The sequence below is a fragment of the Molothrus aeneus genome, chromosome 9 (assembly GCF_037042795.1).
Source record: "Molothrus aeneus isolate 106 chromosome 9, BPBGC_Maene_1.0, whole genome shotgun sequence".
Classification (NCBI taxonomy): Eukaryota; Metazoa; Chordata; class Aves; order Passeriformes; family Icteridae; genus Molothrus; species Molothrus aeneus.
This window is the reverse complement of record NC_089654.1, coordinates 30292005-30309782: the sequence shown is the minus strand read 5'-3', so window position 1 is coordinate 30309782 and position 17778 is coordinate 30292005. Positions and strand designations below refer to the sequence as shown.

The 17778-nt window shown below is 45.5% G+C and overlaps 1 protein-coding gene across 1 annotated transcript in view; it reads left to right on the top strand.

The window, feature by feature from the left end:
- The window catches only part of NOTCH2 (notch receptor 2), an 89376-nt gene that overhangs the window by 62310 nt on the left and 9288 nt on the right, over positions 1-17778 (top strand). Inside the window, exons 18-29 of the mRNA XM_066555271.1 lie at positions 1859-2060; positions 4544-4697; positions 5625-5809; positions 6586-6718; positions 9245-9490; positions 12048-12160; positions 12675-13204; positions 13938-14285; positions 14528-14670; positions 15606-15816; positions 16431-16527; positions 17014-17182. Coding sequence (XP_066411368.1) covers positions 1859-2060; positions 4544-4697; positions 5625-5809; positions 6586-6718; positions 9245-9490; positions 12048-12160; positions 12675-13204; positions 13938-14285; positions 14528-14670; positions 15606-15816; positions 16431-16527; positions 17014-17182 — 2531 coding nt within the window. The remainder of the gene's footprint in view (positions 1-1858; positions 2061-4543; positions 4698-5624; positions 5810-6585; positions 6719-9244; positions 9491-12047; positions 12161-12674; positions 13205-13937; positions 14286-14527; positions 14671-15605; positions 15817-16430; positions 16528-17013; positions 17183-17778) is intronic.

Below are 17778 nucleotides of genomic sequence, written 5' to 3'. Positions count from 1 at the left end.
TTCTAGTCTAGTTACCAGAGACAGATTTTGCAAAACTCTTAGTTTTCTCAAGTATTTTCTGCACAAATAGAAAAGATCTTTCCTACCTTTCATAAAATTGCATTTGAGGAGGAGGTATTTTAATATCTTTTTCTTAAGAGCAGGATTGTGTCACTGATGAGGGTGTGTTTAATTTGCACAACAGTTGCTGAATCAAGTGGAGTATGCTGGGTGTTGTAGCAGAACTCCTGGCTCTTCCTTGAGGTTCATCCTGTTTTTGTTATCAGTCAGGGCAGGAACCAGTCTTGCAGGTATGAATTAAGGATGTAGCAATTTTCAACGCTCTGCCAAGCTAAACCAGTCACACCTTCTCAACCAAAATTACTGAGCTGTGCTTAAGAGCACTGTGGTGGTTGGCTAATTTGAATTTGGGTCAAATGATTCTTCCGTGTGTGGTGTGAGAAGCTGCCTGTGAGAGAGTGCCCTTTCCTTTTGGTACCTGGTTTCAGTGAAACACACCAGGAGACTGGCAGTTCCTCTGTCTCCCCTGCTTTGCCAGGAGTGGAAATGGCAGTTTGCTCTCCCTCCAAAACAGAATTCAGCCCCCAAGACAGAGGAGTTCTCTGATGAGCAGTTTAGTGTTTGATGAGTAGGGTAATGCTGGCATCTCTGCCGTCAACGCAGTTGGAATTTTGGTATTTAAAACTTGCTTCCCTGCACTGGGAGTTCAGGTAGCTGAGTCAGGGGCTCCTCTGGTGGAAATACCCTTTGAGGGCACAAAGCAGATAGCAGGCATGAATTTGGGTTGTGTACTTTATCAAACTGATTATCTCAAGTCTGATCTAGCATTATTCTCAGAGGAGCAGGAGTTCCTTTACAAGGAAAACTGAGTCAATTTTGCATGAGTCAATTCCCCAAACTTTCCCAGTCCCTTCTCCTTAGGACACCTAATCTGGCAGAATTTCATATGATCAGAAGATTGGGGGGGAGGGGGATAATTCCTTTGATCTGAATTCTGCCAGGGCATGTATGAATAGTTTTACAAATCAGGACTTAAGATTCTCATGAGAAGAGAAGGAAGGGATTTAGCAATACCAATACTTTCACATAATTTCAGTGAAGAACATGCTTATGTTTTGCATGTTGTATGAACTTTTTCCTTGAGAAACCATACCCCTGATTCCTTTGAAGATTTTTTTGAAGGCAAATTGTTTTGTTTCTCATAATTTGTAATACAATTGCAATTTGTAATAAAATGTATCAGTTTGAGCAAGCCGCATGAGGTAGTGTTTGTGGTCACATTGAAGCTGGGAAGATTACATTAAATTAGTTGCCTCCATCACTAATGACTCATTAAAACCCTGCTTTACCTTCTTGATCTGCTGAGGTAAAAGTGAGCTGGAGGCTGAGCTGGAATTCCCTAGGATTGCTGTTTCCTGCTTGATGCTTCTTCAGCCAGAAGTTAGCAGTGATCAAAAGATCCTGTTATCTGCTTTTCTCCCTTATTTCAGTCATGTTTTGTCACTATAGGACACGAAAGAACACAAGCACACGCTGCTGTTCTCAAGGTGAAGAAAAAAAGGAAGTTTATTTTCTAACATTTATCGTTTTCTAAAAGTGACAGTGGATTGGAGGGTGACAGTGCCACCTCTCCAATTACACTGGACAAACCAATAGTCCATCAAATTTCTCTTCCTCCATAAAGGAATGCAAAACAATAAGTTATTTACAGAAAGTGTGTGAGAAAGTTCGTTACAAGAATGTTAACATCAGAAGCTTAGAAAATCTTAAAAAATCAGGGCAACAATGTTTATGTCCTCTTTGTCTGTGAGCTAATTGCATTTTGTCTCAGCTTACCTTTGTTTCTCCTCCCTTGCAGCTCCTGTTTCAATGGAGGCACTTGTGTGGATGGAATCAATTCCTTCACCTGCCAGTGCCCCCTGGGCTTCACGGGCCCCTTCTGCCTGACAGAAATCAACGAGTGTGACTCCCACCCCTGCCTCAACAGGGGCACCTGTGTGGACAGCCTGGGCACATACAGGTGTATCTGTCCCCTGGGCTACACTGGCAAGAACTGCAAGGTGGGTGACTTCTGGTGGCATTGTTGTTTGAGCTGTCCAGCCCAGAGGTGACGTGGGAGAGGTGTGAGGTGCCAAATGTGGCTGAGCTCTTCCTCCTTCAGTCCTGCTTGGCCCATTAGGTGCCCCTGCTCAAAACTGGAAATCATAGAATGGGCTGGAAGAAACCTTAAAGATCATCTAGTTCCACCCCCTGTCTATGTGCAAGGAGGAGAAGAGTGGTTATTTATGAGAACAGGTGTCACTGGAACTTTCTAGATTCATTTTCTTAAATTAAAACCAGCTGTTACCCTGGAAAATGGCTCCATTTCATTCAAAGCATAAAATTGTCTTGATTGAAGACAGTCCTGTATTTAAAAAAAAAACAACTAAACAAACCAGCAAACAAGCACAAAACAAAAACAGAATATCAGTCTGATTAGTAGGATTTAGATTTAATGGTTCATTTTTACAGGGAGGTAAATTTTATTCAGGGTTGATTGTAAATTTTTTTTCATGAAAAGCCAGAAAATGTTTTGGGGCAGTAAATGACGTGCCTGTCCTATTCACAACCTCAATAAAATCTCCAGCCTTACTTGCACATTTACGTTCAGGCAGTTCCCAGTTTTCCACAGGAGCTGCAAACCCTGTATGCTGTAAATGACTGACTAGTGCCTATTAAAAACTCTAACTTGGCATAGCACAGTGGAAACAGAATGATGTTTTTCAAATCTGAATTCTTTTTGATTCTGTTCTTATCAAAACAGCAAGAATGACTTGAGACTATTTTTGCTTTTGGAATTGTAAACTCTGTATTGGCTTCCTTTACCAGCAGTCTTGACTGCTGCCATTAAAAAAAAAAAGAAAAAAAAAAAAAAGTTGATTTCTTAAATTTCTGGAAAACACTACAATTTTGTAAGAATTTTACAGCTCTCTTTCGTGCCAACATGTCTTTGTAAAGCAGGGAGAGTTGGAAAGAAGCATTTTAGTGGCAGTGGGGGAGGTGCTTTTTCAGAAGTATGTTGCTAGACATTAAATTGTCAGGTCTGCTTCTAGGTATTGCTAATGGAGGAAGTGAATGCAAAGTAATGAAGTGATAGAAAAAAGCAACCCCTCTGCTACCCTCATTATGCATTCTGGGCACACCACTTCAACCTCATTGGGAGAATTAGCATTGAGAGGGATCCTGAAGTACTGTGAAGTTCAGTAGTTCCTCTTCTGTTATGTTTGCTTTGTTTTTACTGGAGAAAAGGATTAATGTTCCTTTCCCCAAATTAAATGCTGTGGATTCTCAGAAGGTCTGCTTTATGTTCAGAGAAGCTTGATTGTAATGTATTACCCATTTTATACAAGGAACCAGAACTTTCTAAATTTAGATAAGTACTACTCAAAGCTGTATTGAGGAGATTTATAGATTACAGCTACACTGTAGTTCTTGTCTTAGTGGTAAACTGGCTTGACCTAATTAGCAAATCTAAATAAGCAGGACAAAATCAGACAATGATTCATAAGTTTTAGAATTTGCATGTAAAACAGTCAGCTACTCATTACAAATGCAGAAGCAAGAGGCTCGGTGTTTTTTCTTCTTCACGCTCAACTACATGTGATAAAACTTAATTCCAAGTTTCCTTTTGGTTGCCTGTGAAAGCACAGATTTTTTTTTTTACTTTAATCTTTGTGAGGAGACAGTTTGCATCTGAAAAGCAGAACTTTCTGCAATTGAAATTGCATTTTACAGCCAAAATTCTGTGCTACTCACTTTAAAAACCTCACCCTTCCTCAAGTCAGCTTGAAATCAATCAAATAGCTGTATTAATTTGAAGATGAAATGGTGAAAAGGAAATTATGGTTAGTGGCCGGTTTATATTACGTCAGACAGTTATTTTGGGTCTTCACTTTCATATGATGATTTACTGAGTTTTAGACTCTGTTTCTATATGAGAAATCAAGAAAAGCAATATACTTTGGCCCATCTTCAGTTCTTAAAACTGTTGTGGGGTTTCAGTTGAATCTTGGAAGACACAAAAAGTCAGAGAGACCACAGTGCAGCAAGTGGGGCCAGAAGGAGGTATGGTGAGCTAATGATAGAAAGGAAAAGTATGGATCAAAATGTGGAACACATCTGTCATCCTCAGAAAGCAGTGAAGATGGGGGGAGTTTGGGAGAATAGTTGGAAGCCTCCTGCTACCATGGAGCTAGAAAGCTGGTCTGAGATAAAACCCAATTTTCTCAAACTGAGCCAGTCAAAGATGCAACTTCATGGTGAGGTGTGAGGATTTTGAAATAATGCTGCCATCTGGGGTTTATTCCTCTGTTCACTTGCACTTTCCCAGGCATGTGAGACTGTCAGTAGAGTACCTGGCTTAGCTTGGGAAGGACTCTCCTGCCCTTTCCAGCGCCACAGGGATCCCGTATTGCAGAGCTCCCTTTCCTTGCATCTGAACTTGTTCTCTGAGTGCTGTTTCTCGTGCCTGTGCCATGTTTCACATGGGTTGTTTGCCCTGCAGTCCCTGGTGGATCTGTGCAGCAAGTCTCCCTGCAAGAACAAGGGCACGTGTGTGCAGACCCTGGCCCAGACGCGCTGCGTGTGCCCGCCCAGCTGGACCGGCGCCTACTGCGACGTGCCCAGCGTCTCGTGCCAGGTGGCAGCTTCACAGAGAGGTAAACCAGCATCCTCTGGCCTTCAGCAGCTCTGTGCCCAGGCATCTCCTTCCCCCCTGCCCCTGTGCACAGCCCAGAGAGCTTTGCCTGCAGCTGGTCACTTCTTGAGTAAAAATACTCTCTGCAACGGCGTGTTTGGGAGTCAAGGCTTCCTTGGTTCTCCCCATCACAAAAATGTCAGAAAGGAAGAATTAAATACTTCATGGAGCCTCAGTTTCAGTAGTGCTGTTTTACATGGACTGCCTTTTTGGAAAATACATCAGCTCTTCATGCTAAACCCCAGGCAGGCTAAACCCCAAGTGGACCAGGGGTTAAGGCCACATCCTTCCACAAGAAAGGCACCTTGCAACTCATGATAAGTATTTTTGCAGAGAATACTGATTACTGAGTGCACTGTTTAGCCTTATAGGTTATACCATGGCCCCTCAAAGTAGTAATTTTCTATTTCAGATGTTGTATAGGTAAAAGATTTGGTTTTTAAGTGAATTTTGTCTGGCAACATGGCCTGTACCCCAGGCAGATGGACACTGTCAGGCCACTTTTGTCCAGGAAATCCAGACAAGCAGGTTCAGTGTCAAAGGAGAAAGGTGTCAAGCTCCTATACTTTTTGGGGACATTCTAGGTACAAACACTGAACCTTTGTAGAGCAGCAGTAGTAGTTCAGATATGTATTCACCAGCCAGTGCTAAAGTAACACAGCAGTACAAATACAGTGTTGAATCCAGTGATCCAAAGAGGACAGAGCCTGACTTCGTTTGTAAGCCAGTTTTGGTTCTGATCCACTGTAATTTAAGGAGTAACTCTTCAATTTTAAAGTTGCAACTTTTCAATTTCTTGGGCCTACCCATATCCATTCCTGTCTGAGCCATCAGCACTGACAGCACTCGTGTTTTATGTGTTTGCTCACTTGTTTTAACTCTGCTTCAGGAGTCCCTGTGGACCAGCTGTGCCAGCACTCTGGGCACTGCCTCAACGTGGGGAACAGCCACCACTGCCAGTGCCAGGTGGGCTACACGGGCAGCTACTGCGAGGTGCAGCTGGATGAGTGTGAGTCCAGCCCCTGCCAGAACGGAGCCACCTGCCGGGACCACCTGGGCGGATACCACTGCCAGGTACCCGGGGGCAATGGGGAACAAAGGCACCTGCAGCAATCACAAACACCTGCAAGTGGTGTGGAGAACCTTCAAATAGGGGGGTAAAAGCAGCCTGCACCTGGAAGGAATTTTTAATTTGGCTGCACCAAAACCAGTGCTCCTGAGAGGTTTTTAAGAGTGAATTAAGAGGTGTGGTTGGAAGGAGCTGTGGTTGATGAGCATTTGAACTTTTTGTGACATTGGAGAAGAGGTTCTAATCTGGAAAGGCTTTTTGCCTGAGGTGTGGTTTATATTAAAATTTTGTAAAATGCATTAAACAATATTGTATTTTCCCTGTTGGATGGGCAAGGTAGCCCTTGCCTCCCAGGGTGGGAAATGCTTTCCACTGCTTTCTGTTGCTTCACACTGATGCAGAGAGCAGTGTAGGCCATGAGATTGTTGTATATCAACCTCCCTAAGCTTTTTGGAATGGTAGAACACCTTGGAAGCCCATGTCCAGAGGGAAAGGAGGAGTTTTATGTAAACCTTAAGCCAAAACTTCTAAGCCAGTTTCGGTGGTGGAGGGTATCAGGATTTGATTTGCTGTGTTTTGCAGCAATCTAATCACTTGAATTCAAATTTGCAGTGTCCTGTTATGTGTCACATGGTTGAGTTGTGCGTTTAAGCTGCTTGTCCAGCTACAAAGGCAGTCCTGATGTGCCCCACTGAGGGCTCCTGTGTCGGTGTTGGCCTTTCTGAGATGCCTGCTAATGTGTCTGCTGGAAAGCCATTGACACTTATTTCTGTGCCGGCAGTGTGTGGCTGGATACCAGGGGGTCAACTGCGAGTATGAGGTGGATGAGTGCCAGTTCCAGCCCTGCCAGAACGGAGGGACCTGCATCGACCTGGTCAATCACTTCAAGTGCTCCTGCCCACCAGGAACCCGGGGTAGGAAGCTCAGCAATTAAGTGAATGTTACAAAGGGGAATTTTCCTCTCTGGCTGCTGGTTTCACGAGACACAGTTTAAAGGGGATGCATTCTGTTCTTTGAAGAATGTTCCCAAAGTACACTGGATCCCTTGGGATACATATTTTCTCTTTAAAAATAAATGCTGCTTTTTTCCCCTCCCTTTTAATTTTTTTTCTTTTAAAGGAATAGGTCGTGGCAGTGTCCCTTGGGAATGTATGAGCCATCTTTGGCAATGTGGATGCAGGAGATTGCTGTTAAGGTCTCTCCTAAACCTATCTGTTTTGATACAGTAAATCCAAGGTTTCTTTTTGGCTAAGGTGCTATGAAATAAGTAGGAAACCTTCTTAGTTTTTAACATCCAATGTCCTATACTTGCTTAAACTTTTGCCCTTCATTTTCCTCTGTCCTGGAGTCTTTTGTGGAAAAGAAGCTGAGTGACTCTAGGCTACCCTAAGCTATTTCAGCATCTTTGAGCTCTTTTATTAAAAGTTCCTTCAGGGGAAAATATTGAAAAAGAAAAGAAAATAAAAGTAGTCCACAGTTTATATCAGCAGTTTTCAGTAAGCATGATTCCACAGGCTGTTTATTGTCAGGTTTCTTAAAACCTAGTCTTCCCTTTTATATCTTACCTATGAACCTGGCTTCTACCTTTGAAAATACTCAGAATTTAACATTTTAACCAATCAGTAAATGCTTTCTCACTTGATGTTCTTTTTTAAGCTTATTTCTCAAGTCAGAGCAATGTAAAAATTTTAACTGAACTTTTTCTTTCTGAAGTGTGTCATCTCAATGTTGGCAAAATCTTCAGATGCCAGATGGAACTAAATTCTTGTTTCATAAAGCAAATTTAAGTACGATTATAAAATAATATATTTGCCTCTTGCCCACTCATATCATCAGTTCATTCACTTTAGTGTGGCTCTTCCCACTCTGGATAAGTGTTTATTTCATTGTAAATCATTGCACTACCAATTCTTCATGTATTGTTCCTAATATTATTCTTCAATTAAAAAAAAAGGGCAAAAAAAGTGCAATAAAACAAAAGCAGAAACAAACCTGCTTTTTAGGTCTCTACATCCAAGAGTGTATTTAGGTACCAGTACCTGAATTTCCAGAATGTCTGTTTTCCACTAAATCTCCACCATCCTTTGAGAGGTTCTGAGTGTACTGCTTTTAATCCTTCAGTCTTTTTTTGTTGAGATTAATTACTTTCTGGATGTGACGGTTCTGCTGGGTTTTTTTATTTTGTTTTATTTTTGTTTTTTTTTTTTTCTTTTTTTTTTTTGTAAATGAAAGGAATTGGGGAAGACTTGATACAGTTATTTAGGATAGTAAAACTTAGCTTTTGTCCCTGGCCCAGTTTGTGATTAGTACTTTACTGATGCCAGTATAAGCATCCCCCACATTTAGGTGAAGGATTTTACTTGCTCTGGGTGGAACAACAGCAATAAACTTGCTCAGCTTCCCCTCTCTGCTCTTGTGCAGTGAAAGCAGAACCAGCACCTGACCTTGTCCCTTGAAAGGAAATCCCACAAGGAGGAGAAGAAATTTCTCTCCCTGGCTGCTGGTGGGGGTTTGCTGTAAGTCCCCAGCAGCCAGGCTGGAGGAATCAGTGTTTTATCACAGCTGCTTTTTTTGTTGGTGTGCTGTTGCTTGTTTTAATGCTGTTGCTACAAATGCTCTTTGCCCAGGTCCAGGGTAGCCTGGTGGCAGCTTGTGGCTGTCACGGCCAGCACGGGGCTCCCAGGCTCTGCTCAGTCTCAGGGCTAAATCAAGTGCATCTTTTTTGGGCTTGCTTTGGTTTTGTGTTTTTAATTATACCCTTAAATTAAGTCAAGTATGAAAGCTGCCAAATACCAGGACAGCTTAGCACTGAGGACAGCCTGGATGTAAAACACATGTACCCTAAGCCTGCTCTGGAGCTGGCTGTCTGCAAAGGGTGTGGAATTAAATTGTGTGTATTAAACTGGGATCTTTACCTGCTTATTTCAGGGACTGTGTGTGACATGGCCTTAAAACTTGATGAGCAGTGTAGATGATGCCTACTGGAGCAGAGACTGGGCAGAATTAAAGGAATAAAGCAGGGATTTATTAAAGGCCTTCACAGGATACACCTTGGGCAGTACAAGAGCCTGGCCAGGGCTCCACCCAAGATGGACCCTGGGTCACAAGTTTTCACACTTTTATAAGTTCTGGTCCATTTCCATCTTGGGGTTAATTGTCCAATTCCAGCTCCAGGTTATGCAGTCCCATCCTCCCAGTTTGCTCTCCTCCATTCCCTGTTGTTTGCACTTTTTGGGCCTGAAGCTGCAGCGGTGCCCTTGGTTCTGGGGCTGGAAAAGGATTGTTCTGTGTGCCTGAGCTGTGAGGAGAACTTGCCAACACTTTATATGGAGTTTGCAGTTATAAACTAATGCAGTACAGAATCTTTAAGGCAAACTTAAGGCATGCCAGGGAAGGCAGCCGTGGCACTGTGTCCCCAAGCTGTCCCTCTCTCCTGGCAGGCCGGCTGTGTGAGGAGAACGTGGATGACTGCATCTCGGACTCGGGGGCTCCGCGCTGCTTCAACGGGGGGCAGTGCATCGACCAGATCGGGGGGTTCAGCTGCCTGTGCCCCCAGGGCTTCGCGGGGGAGCGCTGCGAGGGCGACATCAACGAGTGCCTCTCCAACCCCTGCAACCCGCGCGGGAGCCTGGACTGCGTGCAGCTCACCAACGACTACAGGTGCATCTGCAGAAGCGCTTTCACTGGTGAGTAGTGTAGGAGCGTCGGGGGTAGCACGGTCGGGACGGACGGACATGAGAGATCTCTGCAGCCAGGGCTTGGAACTTGCAGTTTATTGCAAAGGGCCTGGGTGCAGGGGCCCTGCTGGGAGCTGCCAGCCACAGCTCAGAGCAGGACTGAGAGAAGAGAGGGGGAGAGAGCATGAGAGGGTGAGAGAGTAAAAGGGTAAGAGAGCGAAGTTCTCATTACAATACCATGAATCTTCTGTGTTGAATATTCGAATTCTCACTAACCAATTTAGTACAACATACAAATCCTACAGCATTTACATACAGCCTATAAGAATCATTACATTACCATACTGTGTTACATTTTAAACCCTAAAAACTCCTCTTTGGACCCCTTCTGCCAAGCTGGTAAAGTCTGCTCTGACCCTTGGACCTGCCTGCAAGCAGAGGGTATTGTTCCATCAAAAGGGGATCACCTTCAGCTGGCCATGCCATTGTTTTCCAGTTGTTCAGTAACTAAGGGATCTCAAAGCTTGCTTTCATTTCCAACTCGATTATAGTTTCTATATTCTCAAAATCTTTTGCCAGACAATCACATTTATAAGGCTTTCCTGTTTCCTCTTCCCCAACAAGTAGTCATCAACATGCATTCCATTTCATGGCAGTGTCTTGAGAAATGGTGGTTCTGTCCCTTCCTGGCAGTGCTGTTATCTGCCCACTTCTCTTCACAGTGCCTGATTGTTTCCCTACAGCACGTTTCAGTTTTTAAACTGTTCTTTCTTTTAAAACTCTAAGAAATTTGGCTTCTAGAGCTGTCTCAGATGAAGGAATCTCCTGAGACATTTGGCTTCCAGGACTTCTCTTTCCTTGTGGTACTTTTCTCGCCTTCATAATTTCACATTTCTAATACTGAAAGTGTAACAGTTCACGTGCCAGCTTAGCTGTGAGTTCTCCTTTTGCAAAGCAGCCATGTGCATTTTCTCTATAAGTCAGTGTCGTGGTATCATAATCAGCTTTTGGCCTCCTTTTCTACTCCTAGCTGCCTTTCCTCCTTGCATTGGTGATGTGGTCAGGATGGAGTATTCTCTGCATAGACAGGCTGTACATTCCTAGCTTGGTGATCCTTCCACAGTCCGACTTTGAATCACAACTTTGCAAGAATTTCACACTGTGCAGACTTGTGTCTCACTCTCTCTAGACCTCCTCTTTGTTAGTATTGCTGCTATTCTGCTTTCTGCCTCCCACTGGGCTTAAGTTTGGTCTAATAGTCTCCAGATGTGTCTTAACTTTCAGCTTTCCATTTTCCATGTCAGTTTAACTTCTCATGCATTCAGTTTTCTTCCATTAAAACCTTTCACTTTCCCTGCTTACCAGTCACCTTTCCTGCATGCTTTATCAGCAATTTTTACTCTTATTTTTTCTTAAAATTTAAAGATGCTGTGATTTTCCACTGAATTTGTGAGTTTCAGATGCAAAGAAATCACAAAGATAAATATTTGAAGAATTCATGTAGTAGCTTTTGAATGCATTACTTGTCCTGCCAAAAGAAGTTCCTGAAAGAATGATGTATGAGGGAAGTGGAGCTGGTGGGACACTGGTGCAGGCCACCAGATGGGTTTATTTTAAGCCTGTCTGTCAAGGCTGCTTTTATGAATTATGACTCATGTGGCTTCTGACCCTCATGGAAGGGTTGCTGGATCCTGTGCTGTGGGGAGTGCAGGCCTGCTGCACCCCAGGAGGAGCAGGGAGAGCTGCTGTGTCTCAGACATGAAGTCTGTCTGGAAATGTTAGGCACAAAGGGTAAACATGTTTCCTCCTCTAGCTGTCTGTGTTCTGCACATTCCCCACTGACCCCTCTGCCTGGGAGGGGACGGGGTGGCTTTGCTGTGGTCTGTGACTGGTGGGATGCCAGAACTCTGTGGGCCATCCTGCCCTGTCTGCTTCTGTCTGCAGAGTCTTGGCTGCACATGTCTGGAGACTTCTATTAATGTTTTCCTAGGGGGTCTAAGTCATGCTGAGATCATCCCCAACTTTTAGAAGTTTGGTGTCAGCCTGACTCTGGGAGCTGCTGCGGAGCTGGTCAGTGCAGTAAGATCTCTGTCTGGCTGATCAGTGTGAGGAGACTCTGCCTGGTTCTCCTGTTCACTTGTGGTACATCTGGTCCTGAGGGTTGTTCATTCATGTTACAGTGTGAGTTGCCATTGGACTCATTGAGCATCTCCCAAAAAGTAAGGAAGTCTTAGGAACCCCCAAACTGGTGTGATACATCACTTCCAGCCTCTGTGCCTGGCTGACTTGGGGATGACAGCAGCACACTCTGTGCTGTGTTGTGTGTGTTCTTGAGGAGGCAGGCACTGCCAGCTGTCTCCAAATGCACCTTGTGGATCCTGGGGCTGTGCCTCCCTCTTTACTGCTTAGGCAGCCACGTGGAGACCACACCTCATCCAAAGGGATGCTTCCTCCTAAAAGAGTGCTCAACTTGCTGGTTATTGACAGTGTGTGTTGTGTGGTGATGGTTTTTGGGGTGGTCACACACACGTTTCTCTGCTCTCTCTCTCTCTGTGCCCTGTCCCAGGCCGTCACTGTGAGAGTGTCATCGACGTGTGTCCGCGGAAGCCGTGTCAGAACGGCGGCACCTGCGCGGTGGCCAGCAACATGCCCGAGGGCTTCATCTGCCAGTGCCCCCCGGTAAGCACCCACCCCCTGCTCCCCCTGCCCTGCCTGCCCCAGCTCCAGAGCCCCCACAGTGCTTACTGCAGGTGATTTACCCACAACCCTTCGTTTATCTGCTCAGCAGGGAAACCCAGGGCTTCCAGCTGCCCCAGGAGAGTGATGCTGCCTGTTGCTACCCCAAACATGTATGGTCTTCAAGTATCACAGCTGACTTTTTTGTCTTAAATCTACCATTAAATTACATTAGCTTAATTAAATTAACTTTTTTTTTTCAGTCCTGTGTTTTCTGTGCTTGATGCAAGCTTCCCCTTGCTTGTGGCTCTTCTAGACTGTTTTCAAAACGTAACAGAGCCTTGTGATTTCCTTCTTTATCCATGAGGTTAGGTCCAGAAAGTCATGGCTCCTGCAGTGAGGCTAAAGGAATTACAGGAGAGAAAGGATTTGCACATGACACCTTGCCTCCAGCCCTCAGAATGCTGAAGAATAGGTTTGTGGCACTGATTATTTTGCCTTTTTTTCCACCCTGCAGGGTTATTCTGGAGCAAAATGTGAGTTCAACAGCCACAGTACCTGTGGACAAGTGAAATGCAAGAAGGGAGAGCAGTGCATCCAAACATCTTCTGGTCCTCGGTGCTATTGCCCCAAGCTGTCTGTGGGAGAGGAATGCCAGACACACCTAGGCTGTGCCAGTGCCCCCTGCCAGAATGGGGGCAGCTGCCACCCTCATTCTCAGCCTCCTTACTATTACTGCCAGTGCCCTGCTCACACCCAGGGCAGCCACTGTGAGCAGCCTGTCACGTTCAGCCCGGAGCCCCGAAGATGCCTGGATTCCCAGTGTGCAGAAAAAGCCAGGGATGGCTATTGTGATGAGGACTGTAACACCCACGCGTGCCAGTGGGATGGAGGCGACTGCTCCCTGACTGTGGAGGATCCTTGGGCCAACTGCTCCTCCTCCCTGCCCTGCTGGATGCTTTTCAATGGACAGTGTGACGAGTTCTGCAACACGCCCGAGTGCCTGTTTGACAACTTTGAGTGTCAGCAAAATAGCAGGACATGCAAGTAAGGCTCGATGCTGAGAACATTTTCTCTGTGTGACTACATAGCTCCTGCCTGTTGCTCCCTTCTCTCCCATTGTTCCTCTTGCTGTCCTTGCTGAAAGCTTGGCATCCAGCAGTTTCTGCTGCTTTGTGTACTTCTCGTCTGTTTTTGGAGTTTGTGTGCTGTGCACTAAGTCGATAACCTGAACAATGGTAATGTGTTAACCTGCTTGATGGATGTGCCCTGCTTTCCCTGGAAATGCTAATAGGATGCATTTTGCCTTGTACTAGATTTTAAGTGTGCTGCCTGCTATCCTGATTTTTTTTCCATACCAGCAATACCTGTATTTTAATCCCAGCTGTGCTTGCTGTCTCTGAACATGTTTTCTAGCTTGTTTGTAGCGACACTTCTTTCTCTTTAGTTATTTTTGACAAATGCTACAGCTTTGCAGTGATGATTCTCCCTCAGCGAGGCAGGAGGTGTTAGATATCTTAGTAAACAGAATAAGCAGTTCTCTTACACTGTTACCAGAATGAAAGAATGGTTTCTTGGAGTGTGCTGTGCTTCCTATTTCCACCCTCTCAGGCTGCAAGCTTATCCTGGCGCTGTATTTCTTCTCCCACTACCCTGATTATGAGTGTTGTTTTACCTCAAACGATGCTGAAGAGAGTAAGACCCGGTCCCCCAGAGTGCAGATGTGCTGTGCAGAGCACATCAGTGCCCTGTGCTGCCCGTGAGCCTGTCCCTGCTGCAGGTACGACAAGTACTGTGCGGATCACTACGCGGACGGGCGCTGCGACCAGGGCTGCAACAGCGAGGAGTGCGGCTGGGACGGGCTGGACTGCGCCGGCGACAAGGCCGAGAAGCTGGCGGAGGGCACCCTCATCATCGTGGTCCTGATGCCCCCTGACGAGCTGCTGGAGGACGTCCGCAGCTTCCTGCGCACCCTGGGCACGCTGCTGCACACCAACCTGAGGATTAAGCTGGACTCCCAGGGGAACCCCATGGTGTTCCCCTACTATGGGGAGAAATCGGCGGCGCGGAGCCGTCGGTCACTCGTGGTGGTTCGCAAGCACAGAGAGCTGGAGCAAGAGGTCATTGGGTGAGTGGATGCCTCTGTCTCCCTCTGACCTGGTTGTGCTGGTAACTCTTCCTTGTAGTTGTTTTTCTAGACTTTCTAGGGCTGTAGGCTGTTTTTTAAATGGAAAAATGTAATGCTATTGCAACTGTCCAGTTGGGCGTTGGGATAGGAAGATTAACGTAAAACGCTGCTGCAGTTTGACCTACTGCTTTGGCATAAGTTTCTGTCACTAACTGCTGTGCCCTCTTACTGTGTCTCTGCAGCACCAAGGTGTTCCTGGAGATCGACAACCGCCAGTGTGCAGAGGACTCAGAGCAATGCTTTCACAACACAGAAGCTGCTGCAGCTCTCTTAGCTGCTCAGGCCATCAAGGGCATGCTACCCTATCCTTTTGTGTCTGTCCAAAGTGAGTAATGGGAGAGGAAAAATTGCTTATTGAGGGAGGCAGTCATCAAACTTGGGCTTACAAAATACTCAGATTATTGATCATCTTGTTCTTGTGTCTCGCTGTTCAGTATGGTTTATGGGAGGTGACTTGTTTGTCCCCAGTTATAGGAGTATGTTTGTGCAAAGTGCACAGAGGGCATGTCTAGTAAGGCAGGACATTTAATTTAGAGCCCAGTCACTTTTATACTTGTAGAATCAGTAATCTCTCGTGCTACAGCACTGCAGTGGCGATCTCCACACTACAACCATTCACGTGCTTTAAGCCATGAATTCAGTGGAAAAGGTGCCATTTTAGAGAGGAAGGCTGGGAGGCATTCCTCAGTCCAGTCTGCCAGATGTTTTCTTCTCTGGCAGTGTGTAATCACTTTTTGATTTCTGCTCCATCTCCCTCAGTCTGAGGCTCAGCTGCAAACCCTGTTCTGGGCTGGCATTATTGCTTTTCCTAGTTGGGTTGTGCTTGTATCTTTTTCCAGGGAGGTGGTAGAATTGCCATCTCTGGATGTGTTTAATAAAAGACTGGACATGGCACTTGGTGCTAGAGTCTAGTTGAGGTATTAGGGCATAGGTTGGACTCGATGATCTTAGAGGTCTCTTCCAACCTCATTATTCTGTGATTCGTGTAGATCAGCTCTCTCTATGCCAAGTGAGCATGGCTGGAGGAAGGAGCAAGATCTTTGATTCAGCAGCCATGTACTCTGAACACTACTTTGAGAAAGGGAAGTCATACCAAGGGAAGTCAAAAAGAAGTGATGTGTACTTACAGCAGTCTCAGTGGAGCCTAAACTCTCAATATGCCCCCTGTGAGAAGGGCTGTGCTGAGAAAAGAGAGTCTGTAGGTTGAAGACTGTTGTCTCCACTTTGTTAACCCCACTGTGTTTTAACTGGAACTTTCAGGTGAGCCCTTGTTACCACCAAAGACCCAGCTGCTTTACCTGCTTGCTGTGGCAGCTTTGATCATCCTGCTGATCCTCCTGCTGGGGGTGATGATGGCCAAGCGCAAGCGCAAGCACGGCTCCCTGTGGCTCCCTGAGGGCTTCATCCTGCGCAGGGACCCCAGCAACCACAAACGCAGAGAGCCCGTCGGGGAGGATGCTGTGGGACTCAAGTGAGTTTGCATCTAGGCCACTGACACTGTTTATTACTGGCTGGAGGCTTTTGAGAATGTGGCTGAAATATGTTTCATCCAAGGCACTTAACTCCTTAGAGAAAGCTTCCTTTTAAACTAGAACTTCTTAGGCTATTCCTCTAAATTTAAAAACATCTGGTTTGGATGGAAGAATTTTAATTAACTCATGTATAAAATGCCAGCAAGGAATCTGATCTCCTGGTTTTGTTTGGTTTTCTGACACAGCAGTATGCATCAGCAGCTTGGCACTGTTTGCCTAATTTTCTCCTGGAATAGGTGAGACATTTTTAGGTTGATAGATGACAACAAACTTTAAATATCTCTAGCTCAACGCATCAAAAATGTGACTCAGAAGTAATGGCAATTTTCAAAAGTTTTATGCAATTTTGGCTTTCCACTGAATTAATCTACTTTGCAGTTCTAAGTGCATTTAATGCCACTATTGGCTGCCTGAAATTTGTGATTTCTTGGTTCCTCTGTTTGCAAGCTACCAAACTTACAAGAACCCCTTTGTTAGTCTCTGCAGGGCAGTGTAAGTAGCAGCAGTAGCACCTGCTCAGGCTGCAAAGTGATATCTTCTCCTTGTTTGTCAGAAATCTGTCAGTCCAGATACCAGAGGGTAACCTGGCTGACCCTGGGACGACTGAGCACTGGGCAGGAGATGGTGGGCCTCAGCCAAAGAGAGCTAAGGTAAGGAGCTCCAACACTTAAATACCATCTGAAACTGCTGGTGAGACAAACATCTGCATTACCTTCCCTTGCTCAAAACCTCCCTTGGCCTAGGGATTGGTAATACATTATTAATGGTATCTGAGGAGCAAATCCTCAGGTTAACACTGCCACCACAGGCTGGTGGAGAAAGTCAGTACCTTCTGTTTCAGTGTCCCCTCCCTACAGCAGCAAGAGGGACAGGAAAGTTAATGGCATGTCTTGCAGTTCAGGCCTGGTAATGTATGGTGAGAGTATGAAAACAAGTAAATACAGACCACCATTAGCTCAAAAGAAAACAACCCCCCCTAAAACACCAAGAAAGCAAACAAAACACCAAAACACAACAAAAATCCCCACCCAAACCCTGAGAAAGAAACCCCACCAAAACTAAGAGGACCTCAAGAGCTTTGACTGTCCTTGGCCACTCTCCGGGTGTTTGAAGCAGCTGCTTGTGTGTGTGCTCAGGCTGAGGACCAGGCCCTGCTGCCCGAAGGGGACGAGCAGATTGACCAGCGCCAGTGGACGCAGCAGCACCTGGAGGCGGCCGACGTCTGCGGCAGCACCTCCCTGGCCCTCACTCCCCCCCAGGCTGATCAGGAGGTGGATGTGCTGGATGTCAACGTCAGGGGGCCAGGTCAGTACTCAGAGTGTCTGTGTGTCCTGCCAGCCCGCCCTGTGTCCCGTGGCTGGGGCTGCTGGTGGTACAAATTAAATGGAGTATGCAGGAACACCAGCATGATGCCCAAGGAAAGCACAGTGTGCACTGCTGGAAAGGTTAAACCATGGTCTGTAGCACATGGAATATCATGGAGCCAGGAGGAAAGGTTCACTTAGCAAGCACCTGTAGAATCTCATTTATAACAGTGTGTGCCTAAGTGATATTGTCAGAAATTCTGAATGCATAATTGTGCTGGAAATATCCCCCAGTTTCTCCAGTTGGTTCACTGCAGATATCCATGACAGACTTTTCTGAGGACCAACTTAGCAGATTTTATACCTGAGGTGTCTGTTATCAGTTGAGGAAGCAAGGATGGCCTTTTCCTGAATAAGATGACTTTTTGGCAGACAGTTTACCCTCATTAGTAGTGTGTGAGGTGTCTGTCCTGAACAGATCAGCAATGCAGCAAGATTGTTCATGATTTTTTTTTTTATTCCTTGATTTATATATTCAGCTTATGATGATCAAGTCATTGAATTCATAACAGAACTGTGGACTTGGAAGGTTTCTTT